The 13,392-nt window shown below is 40.9% G+C and overlaps 1 protein-coding gene across 4 annotated transcripts in view; it reads right to left on the reverse strand.

Moving 5' to 3' along the window:
• Window positions 1–2,234: 2,234 nt before the first annotated feature.
• The window catches only part of TBC1D24 (TBC1 domain family member 24), a 29,370-nt gene continuing 18,212 nt past the window's right edge, over window positions 2,235–13,392 (reverse strand). For all 4 annotated transcript variants that reach the window (XM_069809560.1, XM_069809558.1, XM_069809559.1 and 1 more), the window contains 5 exons: window positions 12,210–12,368; window positions 11,178–11,241; window positions 8,941–9,036; window positions 8,272–8,506; window positions 2,235–6,798 (listed from right to left, as the gene is read on the reverse strand). In XM_069809560.1, the coding sequence (XP_069665661.1) occupies window positions 6,644–6,798; window positions 8,272–8,506; window positions 8,941–9,036; window positions 11,178–11,241; window positions 12,210–12,368 (709 nt within the window). In that variant the 3' untranslated portion in view covers window positions 2,235–6,643. The remainder of the gene's footprint in view (window positions 6,799–8,271; window positions 8,507–8,940; window positions 9,037–11,177; window positions 11,242–12,209; window positions 12,369–13,392) is intronic.

The following is a 13,392-nucleotide window of genomic DNA, read 5'->3' on the forward strand; positions in this document are numbered from 1 at the left end:
TCAGAAACCCTGGCAGCCAATGGCAGATGAAGGGCACAGCCCTTAACTTTGGAGGACAGTTCAACCACAAAAAGGGAGGTGACTCACGAAGCAAGCAATGATCTGAAGCTGTGTCAGCAACTAGGAGGTGTGCAGCCAGGTTCAGGAACAGAGTAGACAGTCCTAGTGCCTTATCTACATTTGCGTAAGAGAACCCACCACCAAGTTAGCAAAACAGGAGCTGACCACTTTCAAATATAGCCCAGCTAAAGTCTGGATCCAGTTCCACTGAGCAGCCCTTTGCGTGATTTGAAAACAGAGTCAGAAGCAGCCTACAATGCCAGAGCATGGCCAAGGAGTTGAGCCACAGCCCTCCCAGATGCTCATGCAGAGGCTCTGCAACCCAAAGCAGTGCTTGGGAAGAATGATAGCAAGGCGGGTCTGGAAACACCCAACGGGGTGCTTTAAAAGGCAGGAAAACCTTTAAGTTTACTGCCAGAAGCAGTCTTGTGCCATCAGCTGGTTACAAAACACCTCCCAAGGAAACAGGTATCCATCTCACATTTACAGAAGACTTTGCATAGAAAAATCCAGAAAAAAAGGCACAACTCACAAGCATCACACTCTTCTCATACCACAGCACCAGTGCAAGAGAGGACAGCCCTCCTTTTCCAGGAGTTAAGGCTCCTCCAGCTTCTTTATGAACTACCAGCCCCATGAGACATCACCCATAACTTTCTCATCATCAAGCTCTCCAGGCATGATAAAGAGCTCCCACTACTTGATGCAATCAAGCATACCATTTTCTTTTCAGGTCCTCAGTCATGTAGTTTAAAGTAGCTGTAAGGTTCAAAACCAGCAGCCCACATTGCTGAGCTCCTCAAGGTCCCTCAGTTACATTTTCCTGCTACTGAGCAGCTTTGTTAATAAGTCTTTAAGGGAGTCATAAAACTGTGATTTATGGTATTTAATGCTAAGCTCACTTTTGGAAATCAGGTGGAGAAAGCCTATTCACACCCCTTTTCCCTACTCCCATCTCTTTTAAAAAAAAGTACTCAGCCTGATAATGTTTACTAAATTCTGGGACTTTTGCCTTGCAAGAATGGATTTATTTGTAATGGAGAGAAAGAAGCTGACGACCAGGCGAAGGGGAACCTCTGGTGGCCACAGCCTTTCTTTGCAGCAAACCCTCATCATGGCTGTGCAGAGAGCTGGCATGAAAATAATCTGTGAACTGTTTCTGCAAGCTCAGCAATCTTTCTCTTCCACACAGACCACAGCTTTGCTCTTGGAAACACCCGTGTACAGCAGCACAGGAGGCCCCCGTGTTGTGTATGAGATGCTTTTTTTTTTTTTCCCTCCTGCCTGCCAGGAGTTTCACTCAAACCCCAAGAATTTAGTGGAATTTCACTGGAAACTCAAACAGCTTTTTTTTACTTCATTGGTCATTACCTACGGGGAGTTTCCAAAGGCATTTTGCACAGAGGATCTTGATATCCTCCAACTATACCAGTAAGTTCCTCTAGTTCCCACAAGTCTTACATTTACGTTTTAGGCATTGGCAAAGACTAGGCTTAAGTAACAGGAATATTTGTTTAAACCAGTGCTGCTAACCAGAAAACACTCCTTTCAACCATGGCAAAACACATCCACGCTGTTATCAGGGACACAGGCAGAGATGAGATCCAGGTTAAAACCAAGCCATCAAGAGGAACAAAAATACTAGTTTTAAACAAGCAGTTCCCTGCCTGAGCTGCCTGCCTGAGGCCAACAGTCACTTTTGTGCTGGCAGAAGGAAGGCACAGCCTCTAGCGAGAGCAGCGTTGACTTACAGCAGCTGCGGGACTGTAGCTGAGTCAATGACAACGTTTACATGCAGACGATGCAACAGCAGCGTTGGTCTGATCTACACCTCACAAGTATTGGTGGCCAGCAGACACCTCTAAGCTTCATTTTAAACACTGGCTGGGGCAAAAACATGCTCTCTGGCCCTGCCAAAAGGAACAAGGCTCATTTCAGAATTTGCCAGTCTAAGTTTTTTTTTTTTTTTTTACAGTCAGTTTGGCACCTGATCTTGGTGGAAGCCTTGTGAGATCTCCTAAATCAGTCAGGAACTGTGTAATTGATTCACTGTAGTGAAGAGTTCATGTGAAAGAACACATGCTCCAAGGTTTATTTCTCAGTTTCAGCATGCTATTTGCTATGAGGCCTACAGTAAGGAAAATAACCGAATGAAGGACAAAGTCAGTAGCCTCCACAGTCAAACACCTTTTAATATAATCCAAGATTCTGCACAGCGACAAAAATACCATCAATGTAGGGCAGTGATTCCAATGGTAGGGTAGAAAACCAATTCAGCAGCACACACCACCACTCATCTGAAGAAAAACATCACCCCAAATAATACGCACACTCATCCCAACTATGAATAGTCTGAAATTCATGACAGAAAGCTAGCAGAAAGGCATCTCAACATTAACAGCCAGGTACCCAAGCCTCCGATCTATCCAACAATAGGACTCCAGGCATCAGTCGCAGGAGCCGAGCAATTCCAGTGTCCAGTGCCACAGCTGCAGGGGAGCTCTTGGTCCCCGCTGGCTGGGGCATCAGTGTCTCTGTGGCAACTGTGTGGTCAGTGGGCAGAGGAGCTTATGCCCCATCAAAAATGAGGATGGATTTCCAGGGACGAAGTACACAATTTCAATGCACACACATGAATAGCAGTTGATCGATCTGCAAGTGCCACCCCTCCATAGCTAAACACAGATCTCTATTGGCATGAAGTTTAACTCTTTAAAGAATGGTACTGCCTGCCCCTCCTATCTGTCTTCAGTTACCTCAACTCAAGAGGAAATGAGAGTTCTTCCATTCCCTTTGTGAACTGGCCTCTATTAATAGGAGGCCAATTAACATGCTTCATCAGAAAAGGGAGCATGTCAAAGTGCATGATCTGTAGGAATGACAGTTTGGGTGCAGTGATGAAGTCTGTCCAGTCTGGCTGACAGCTGGAAACAGTTCCCGTGGCCTGGAAACAACTTAGATGCCACTTACAATAAATTCAAGTTTCTGCTCTCAGGAGTTTCTAGTCTTTTCTGCCTTCAAGAGAATATTACAAAGCAAAAACGGCTTCTCGGGAAAGCAAATACGCTCCTGAAGAACTGTGGTAGCTGACGTCCAGCCTTCAGCTCCACACCCAACAGCTAATCAAGTGACACTGGCACTCTCTGGCCGTCATTGCTGCCAGCAGGACTACTAACAGGGACTACAAGCTACATCAACAGTTGTTCAGAGCAACAATGTGACCAAAGCACTTCACAGCTTGTGTACTTCAGATAATTTTAACTGTCTGATAAGGTGCCCATTGTAGTAATTGTTTTAAAAACCAGTCTGTGGTCTCCACCTCAAGAGTTTTGCAAGCAAAATAAACTGTTGGCTTAATTACCGTAACTTTGATATACACTTGGTCAGCAACAACCATTAACTACACAGACAAAAAAAATGCCTCTTTGCTACTGGAAAGAAAACCAAGTCACAATGCTGTTCTTCTAAGGTGTCTCACACCCATAAGGAGAATTATACATGGGGATTTGCACATGAAAAGGACATTCATTTTTACCGAACAAAATGATTTCATGAAGATGATGCCTCATTGTACAATTCCTCTTGCTAGATTATTGCAGCCTCTTGCTTATTCAGGCTATTCAGATTTAAAACACACATGCTAGTCCTGCAGGATGTCTGCAGCAGGGTAGTCCTGTATCAACCTAAAACCATCCCTGTGACATGTGCCTCGAGATTGATACAAATACAAACAGTCAGCAGAAGGAGGATCACCTGTCAACCCTTTTCCCTACTGCTGTGATTTGCAAACTCATACAGGTCATCGCTCAAATGTGTGCTCCAAGCACACCCACACCAGCTACTAACGCATAGCCACAGAGCAGCTGTTAAGACACTGTCAGCCACCCAGTGTAATGTCTTACTTCAAGAATGAAGATTTACCTTCAGTCCCATGTGAGTGACTCGTTGGCCATCTAGATAAGCTACCAAAAAGGGGTCTTTTGTGGACCTTCGCTGCTGGGGGGGTTAGAAGTTGTACTCATCTGGCACAAGGGAAGCTGAGGCCTGCAATTGATTTTTGAAAGACGCTCAAGACTCAGATGCCAAAACCTCACTGATTTTCAGTACTGCTCCTTGGCTTCTCACACTAATATCCTGTGATGAATTTCTGAGCAACTATGAGTTATTTCTGATTTCAAACACCCAAATCTCTGTGCACTAAGAACAGGGCAGGGAAAAAAACAGCGTCTCTTAGATATGACTTAAGACATGGTATAGTACTCGGGTTTCGCTGACATAGCTGCATCCAGCAGGGATAGGGAGTGGGAAAAATCACATGACCACTGCCAGCTGCAGGAAAGATTTTGCAGATAAAACCTATTAATTTTGAGTGTAATAATAAAGTCCCACAAATCCTGCCAACACATAGCTTGAGGGAATTTCTAACAAGCTGAATGTTATTGTGTTTTTGGTTGGTTGATGTGTGTGGTTTTTGTTTTGTTTGTTTGTTTTTAAGGGCACCTCAAACAAGCTCGAAAGGAGATAGGGACAAAACTGAAATACCACCTACATTTAAGAGAGCCTACTAAATGGGATACATTTGTTTTGTCTGAGGAAGCTTGTGGGATACTAGCAAGTGCAAAGTGATGCAGCTAACTTTGAAAAAAAAAACAATAGAAGGCAGCATCAGTCAGTATTTGTAAAAAGCCAGATATGACTGCTCAAGTTCTTCCTCCTCAAAATATGTAAGTATAACTGAATTATACCTTCCCTTCTAGTTCAATCAAGCTTATGGTAAACTACAAGAAGCCAGCTGGACAGAACTGAGTGGGAAGTGGGAAAGAAAGAGGCCTAGTGCTGACTCTCACACAGGGTGAAATAATCTAATTGCAAATATAAATGGTGCAAAAGACATCTTGAACTGTTGTATATGAAGTCTAATATTTCAAAGAGTTATTTTGACAAAAATTCAAAATGGCACCTTAAGAAGCAAATCACATTTTTGCCAAGTTTGTTCATATACTTTGCAAGAGGCAACACTTTACCAAGACACATGGTATTTTCATTGATGGCAAGCTAAACAAGCCAACATTACCAACAAGACTCACCTGTGACCTCTGAATATTAACATGACCATCTCCAGCTTCACTGAGATTTAATCACTACAATTTTTTCTTTTTTCCTTTTAATGAACTTAAATTTTAAGTAGTAATAACATTTCCCCCACTCTAAAGCAAATTTTTAGATTGAACTGCTGAAAAAAACAGCAATTCGTTTTTCTCCTCATTTTACTTGTTGTGGTAAATCTTCTTACTAGTGAATTACCCACCGAAGCTTTGAGAGCATCCTGTCATATGCTCTGGACTATCCATCAATGTTTATGTACTTGTGCTTCACGTGGGAGAAGTCCTACAGCAGATACCGCAAGTTTTAGATAAAGACACTAGACAATTGCCTCCAGACATCACAAGCCACAAGGCATGCTTGCAGAGAACTGTATGAATTCTCAGGAATGAGCAAAAGCCTCTTTGCATTATCCAAACCCTACCAGAACACTACTGGCAAAAAAGTGTTACCTTTTTCAGGTTCTCATCACAGGGAAGACTCATGATATGGAGAAACAGTGTCACCTAGAGTTCTCCTGGGAAACTCATCCACTCCCAGAATAATATTACACAGATTTCCCTCCCACCTCCCTTCATTTACTTGTGGGGAGAGCTTTAAGCTTCTGTATCACAATGTCTAATTCCCCAAATATGTAGTGATATCAGCACAGTTATTCTCAGATTTAAGCTTCCAGGAAAGACAAAGAAAGGGAGGTTTCTGAGCATTGCATATACACTGTAGCTTTCAGCTGCCTGAAACATGAGTCAGTCTGAAGTCATTATACTGATATGGAATAGGAATGTAAACAAAATCAAGCCTTTGAGATATCGTCGCCCAGTATGGATGCCTTTCTCAGAGGCAAACTCCTCAAACAGATGCAACTGGAATGTGTCAAGGGTTCAGATACAAGGAGAAGGATAATTAGCAATCATAGTTCTTGTGTGAATTGAGGGCTCTCATAACTTACAAAATGGTACTGATATGTCTGCACAACGTCTACTTATGGTAGGACAATGATTTTATGAACTGCTGTTCTACATCAAATCTGAGGTCACCAATGTTCCCTGTGAGCAGACATTTGATATTACTGGCTTAAGCCAGATACTGGTGCCAGTGGCACAGAACTCTACAGTACACCTCAGCCAGCTCTGTGCCTCTGAGGAATTAAATCAAATTGCAAACCTATCCTGTGATATAGACTTGTATCCATTTAGGATGGTTTGAAATCATTACATATTTATTTTTACCTAACAACAGGACCTGAATCCAGATCTCTAGAGGTAAAGAGCTAAGGAGGAGTTAATCAGATATATTACTTCACCTTGACCTGTCTTAAAATAAGAGTAAACAACTAAGCCCTGCATTTAATTGCACCACTTAGTAATTACTAAAAAACACTGAGCCTAGCAGAAATTATGTTCTAACTTGGCTCCTGCATTAAAGTTTGCCTTGGGAATCCTAGGACAATTGAAAAACTAGTTAATTAATGATAGTCACATCAACCATTCATGGTGTCCCTGAAGCCCCACACCTCCAAGACAGAGATCTGGAAGCTTTCAGAACACAATGGCTGATTATTGAAAGTATTGCAGTGGCTGGTTCTTCCGTGGTTCAGATCTGCATCGAGGTAAAGAGCCTGGCCATCGCCACCTCCTGTGAAGAGACGAAGACAAGTGTAAGGGTATCTCTGCATTTCTTAGCATGGGAAACTGCTATACCAAAAAAAAAAAAAAAAAAAAAAAGACTTAAGTGCTTTTCTTATGGAAACAACTGGAAGCCCTAAGTGATGTTTGCTTGGTGTCTTCAGGTGTAAAAGTATGATCAAGTGCATAGCTTTTAAGTGACACTAAAAAAAAATCATCCTGTTCTGATAAACTTAAAGCAGTGATGCAAGTCAGTAAGAACAAGAAGCCTGACTCAAATGCCTGCATTTAAGATTTGTTTTTCAGTGCTGGAGGATCTTGGAAGCTACCAACTGTGTATTTTCCCTCCAGTAAAGAAAAACCAAAGAATTCTGTTAGCAGACAAAAATCAAAGCTGGGAGAAGAACAAGATCAATAAGGAACAGCACTGGCTTAGTATTCTAAATCATTATAAAACATATCAGAGTTAAAAGCATTTTGATTATCTGTGGGTCTATGTCAAGATTCACAGAGCTCACAGTCAGAGAATGCAGTGAAGTGAAATAAATTTAGACAGAAATATGTTAGGAAAACAAAAAGGACGATTGCCCTATTGCTTATAGGGCAACCGTCTAAGAAAACCTACTGAAAACATCTGAGAATCAAAAGGGTGGAAATTGTGGTGTACAGCTGGAATGGTGTACAACATTCATTTCTATGGATCTACTACCCAAGCTTGCATTTCTCTTATTACTACCCATACTGTACTATATGGTAAATATAAATGACTCTCTTATCTAAGGCTGATAGGAAGAGCCGGTGGGATATATGCTCAACAGTAAAGATATCTGATATATCTGTGGTACATCATTAACAGTGATTTCTAATTCAGTTACACATACACTGAAGCTCTCACCAGCCTTGCTGATACTAGAGCAGCCCAACTTACAGTCAATTAGAGCACATGCTGCTAAGTGAGAAATCAGCCAACACTTGATGCTACAGAGCAAATCACCAGTCTAGTTGCTCTCCTAACAAGTGTCAAATAAAGCTTTTCAGAAAAAGGACAATTACAATTTTATACCTGTTCCTTGTAAATCCCATTTGGGTGACAACTTTCCTAAGCAGGCTTTTGCCAAAGTCAGCAGCACCACAGATCCAATAAAGTTCCAGGACAATTAACATGTTTTATAATTTACCCTGTGTTTCAAAAGCCTCAGTGCAAAGTAAGTTCCTCTTCAAGAACTATTTCTCATCATGAATTAGGCAATATAAAGGTATGGCTGTGCTTAAAGCTATGACTTACTATCTTACTCTAAAATGCTTGATATGCAAGTTTTTCCACAGAAAATTTTTGTTGGGTAGTAATATCAGGTTTTGGCCACTTTTATCTCTAACTGTAGCGATACTGAAATACATATATGGTAGATATAGGTGACTCTCTTAGATAAGGCAGATAGGAAGAGCTGGTAGGATATATGCTCAAATTCTCACACTGACTTACCTATAATGATGCATTCGCTGCTGCCAGCCATGAACATGGAGGCTGTTTTGGAAGGCAAGTTGAAGTGCCGAGCCGATAAGAAGGGAGAAAGGCGATCTGAGGGGTCTGATGGGACACTGCTGGAAGAGAGGGTGCTGGAAGCTGGTGAGGCATGATTTTCTGGCTCTGAACCAGTTGTGGCCAGTTCTGGGTGTTTTATGATCACCCACTCGTAGCGTTCCACTTCTGGCTGCAGCTGCACAGGGACAGAGAAGAGCAAAGCTTTAGTTAGCGCACATGCACTACACTGAGAGCTCTACACAGCAAAGAACATTCAAGCCCCTCAGACTCCACCCAGATTAGCCGTAAAGATTAGATCAAACAGTCTTTTAGGCCAGATACTGTTTTCTTTCTTTATACCTTTGCTTTTTCAGTGATTGAAGAAATCATGCAGTGTTTTCTGAGTTACCTTATTACATCTTTTAAGAAAATATTCTGTGCAAAGGGAGAAAAAGGGTTACCACAAAACTGAGAAGTAAAATTTCTCCTCCATGTGAAGAGTTCAGTAGACTTTATAAACTAGGAGGGCATGTAATCCAGCCTCTTCAAGTAGAAGGGAAGTAAGAGTTACTCACACCAGTACAGTGGTTCTGCCTCCCTACTGGGTAGCAACAATAAAATTTTACTCACCCTAAATACAAAGCATTCCCCAGTTCCAAAGAAACTCAGCTTGTTGCCTCCTCGCCTGCGCTCACTCCAGTCAGTTGACAGATAAGCACCACAGACCTAGCACAAACAACACCATCAGGAGGCTTTCCATTGAAGAAGAAAGTGTGTTAAACCAATTAATAGCAACATTTCAGAGTCCAGAACTGAAAGTTTTATTTTAGTTTGATTTTCAAAATCTCTGTATCAGTGGATTAAGACAGCACAAGTACTTACATCTAAAGATAGATTTAAACTGCTTTAATCCACTGGTGGGTACCCTTAAATCCTAACAGTTTCATAAATTATTTCAGATCTCTGAGGCCTTAAAGGAGAAATGTTCCAACATAACCCTAGGTACCAAAACACAAATCACTCCAAACTTGTAAAGCCTGACTTCCACTTCCTCATTTTGGCATCCAAAGCAACAGTATTGTCACAAGTTGCAGTATGAGCAGTTCTGCCTGAATATTTTCTGGTCATAAACAGTAGCCTTGGTGGCTTTCTCCATTTCAAACTCTAAGTTAAAATCAGCTTAGATAAGCCAATGCTGAACTAGCTCAGATACTTAATGCAGCCTATTCAAACAGCATGGGGTTCACTAGTTTACAATAAAGAAAAACATAGCCTTAGAGGGCTGAGCTTTTCTGTGGAGTCTTTTGTTCGCACTAGAAGAATTTCTCGCTACCAGCAATAAGTATCACTGCCAAGTGGACAGACCAAACAATGAAGCTCTAAGAATGAGATGAAAGCAACCCTGCTTTTTTTTTTTCCCTCAGAAACTATGGTTAAACAGAGCTGTTCTAAGGCACATTTGCTGTTTAGCCTCCACCAGCATTACAAGCAGAGCTCCTAGGACAAAATTACTGAAGAGCCATTTTTTTTATACCGATAAATTGTGTGCATAAACAAAAAGACGGCCCAAAACTTCATTTGATCTGATATGCCCAAAGTACATGAGAGCCAGAAAACAAGAAGGCAAATTTTCTTCTCTCTAAAATGTAACTATAGACATATGAATAAAGGAGGAATGTAATCCTTTGCAAAAAATCAAAACCCACAACCACCAAATTAAAAAAAACCATACTTTTTTGTTTGGGCTATCGTTCTGGGTTTTTTTGTGTTTGTTTGGTTGGTTTTTTTGAGGGGTAAGAAACAAATCATACTATAAAAATGAGCATCACTTACAAAGATGGACTTTTGATATGCTCCATGGCAAGAAGCAAAATAATAAATAAATATTTTCCCTCTTCCCTTTAGATACCATGGGCATTCTATAAGCCATTGGCATATCAATGCAGGCCTGGGATGGCCAGAAACTATACACAGAACTATGAAACAGCCTGGAGCATTAGCATTAGGTAGATGCAAATAAGAGTAGAAATGGGCTTGTTTCATGGACAGTCATTCTGCAGGAACATAAGCAGAAATATAAACCCACAGGCTGCAATAATAGCTTAACGTTATACACAGAATATTTAGAAGTCATGCACAGTGGCGCAGAAAACCAATGCTCATTACAGGAAGCACCTGCGTGCCCTCCTTCAGAGGTTCTGGGAAGCTTTCTTGGTTTATGCAGTATTTTTTTTAAACAAGCATGAGATAAAGCTAATGTTTGTTTTCACATTATGTTGTCCAATATGGTCATACAAGTAGAGCAGAGAACCAACACTCATTAGACATGGCACCTGTGTGCACTCCTCCTCAGGTTCTCACAGCTTTCTTTTTTTTTTTTTTAATCTTTTCTTTCCCCAAACAAGAATGTGATGAAGCTAAAGCTTTTGTTTCCATATTATGTAGTCCTGTATTATTCATACCATTTAAATTCTGCTACTTTCTCTCCTCATATCCTGGAGAAAATGAAAATATCTTCTATGAATCATGAGTTTCTTAACACAATTTCCCAGCCTCTCCCTCGATTCTGCAATTAAAAGAGTCTATAAAGACCTCAGTGAATTACTCTAGTTCATCATCCCACATTACTTACCAGAGAAACAATAGCTGACCAAGACTTAGTTTACAAGATTTACCCAAGAATGCATAGTCCCATAATCAACAAATGGAACCATTTAAAGCACGCATTGTTAAAAAAACAAAACAAAACTCCAAGCAACTTCAGGTCTCTTGCTTCTTCATTTTATTATAAACAGTTGTGTGTTGCAATACAGCATTATATAACTGCCTAAAACCTAACTTAATCAGTTGCCTTTTATCTCACTCACCTCTTTTGCTGTGGTCTTGATGAGGAGAAGAGTTGGTTCGTGTCCCTCACTGTGAGAATAGAACCTGAAGTGCAGAGTACACAAAAATGAGTATTGAAGTATCACCAACTGCAGTTCTTTTCCAACTTAATGTCAGGCACCACCTCCTCCTCCAACTGATGGTATGACAAAAAAGGCATCTGTAGACTAAGCATATTCCTGCAAATGCTTTCTACAGTCCATTGTAAATAACAGAGTTGAGTGTAAACAATTATTATCAAGCAGTTCTTCTCTACTCAGTTCTCTGTTGTTTATGCCTCTGCAGAACAACTAGAAGACTACCTATCACAAGTAGTATTTTACAGCATTTTGAATTAAGACAACGTAAAGGAAGTTGTGTCTTGAGGACTGATGGCTGTGTCTGAAGAGCTTTCAGTTTTTATAGAAAATAATTATGATGCATTCTCTTTGCTTGCTTTTATTCTTCCTCATAGGCACGTGGGGCTGGGACAGCAGACTATTTCCCACCTCAGTACCTCAACTGCAGATATTGAAGTCATTATTAGGATTATAGTCTTCTGTGTCAAGTGCAAGGAGATCTCACATCTAGCTTATCCCACTTTAAAAATAACAATCAACAACAATCACATTCATAGGTAGAGGAATCTCCAGTTTCTGGTTCCCTTATTCTTTGGATCAGTTTGAACGTGGTTATCTACCAAAAGAGCCTGCAGAGCAGCCACTGAATTAAAACATTTATACCCATCGGGGAATGAACCAGTCTCAGAGCAGCATATTGTGTGAACTGATGCAAGTTTGACTTTTCCAGTTGATCTTGGACAGTTTAAAATGGCTTGCCATGTTCTGGCATATGAAGTGTCCTGGTCAAATGCTGTAGCCAATAGGATTGTCACTTTTACATCCCATCGCTAATAATATTCTTCAGATCAAGTTCTGACTGACTAGGCATGGCCTTTTTATCAATCCAGCAAACAGTTCACCATTGCTCTCTTTTGCCCTACAGTAGAGAAGAGTGGGGAAGGTTTTCCTTACCTGCTCAGACTACAGCCATGTTCCAAGGTGGTAAAAAGCAAGAGGGGCTGGCAAAGTGCAAATCGCTCCGGGATCCATGACCAGATATCTCGCATCTCTTTCACGCTGACAATTTCAGACTTGAAGTTCTCAGCATGAACTGCTAAGTGCACATTCTGCCTGAGAAATACAATACAAAACATTGAGAAACAATAATTTAACAACAGAACAAGTTTTGGATTACTGGACAGTAACATGCAAAGACAGCTGAACACTAAAAGACCCTAGCAGATATGCTGTTGTTCAAAGCTCCAGCCCATGGGATTAGAAGGCCATGACTTAGTGAAGATAATAAACTACTGTGGTTTAACATAATCCTCAAGAGGTAGTGATCTGGCCTTACTGAAATACCTGCAGTAATTCCTCTGTATGGCAGCTGTGGCCTGCACCTTTATATATATAGGACATAACAGTGAGCTAGCTGGGATGACCATGACCTTAAATATATCAAATTATATTTGCTGTTTGAGACAGTCTCACTGGCGCTAGCATTTAAGCATAGAGAACTGAATACCTAAAGAAACAGCCAGGATCTGAAAGGAAGAAGTAGTACTTCCTCCCCCTCTGAGGTCCTGCCTGTATCCTGGAATTAGAGAATTCCTAAAACCCTCAGAAATCTTAAGAGGAATCAGTATTACCAGGCTGAGCAATTTTAATCCAAGGCAAATATTTGAAGCTTTTGGAAAGTTCCACATCTTGGAAACATATCATTACCAATGACTTCCACTTCATTAAGAACTAAAGAAGTTCCTAGGTTCATGGTTACAGATGAAGCCTGAAAACATGAAGGAACGCTAGACACTCACACTGGAAAGCAAACCCCTGTGCCCCCCAGAGGGGTCTGATGCACTCATAAGAGCTGATTTATGGCTTTTAAACACTTGAAGGTAATAATAATCATCATCATAATCTTAACCAGCCTTCATTTCTCAGATTAAATAAGCACGCAGACTCAGAGCCTGGGGATTAAACAAGTGTTATTGCATCTGTGGTCAACATTAAAGACTTTTAAAATGCAAGGACGACAGCCAAGTACATGGTGGAAGTGACACAGGAACTTACACAAGATACTAAATTATTGGGCAGCCATTAGTTAAATGAAGCTTTAGGCAGTTTGCTCTGCATGCAAGGGTTTGGTTGCAAG

The sequence above is a fragment of the Haliaeetus albicilla genome, chromosome 22, assembly GCF_947461875.1.
Source record: "Haliaeetus albicilla chromosome 22, bHalAlb1.1, whole genome shotgun sequence".
Lineage (NCBI taxonomy): Eukaryota > Metazoa > Chordata > Aves > Accipitriformes > Accipitridae > Haliaeetus > Haliaeetus albicilla.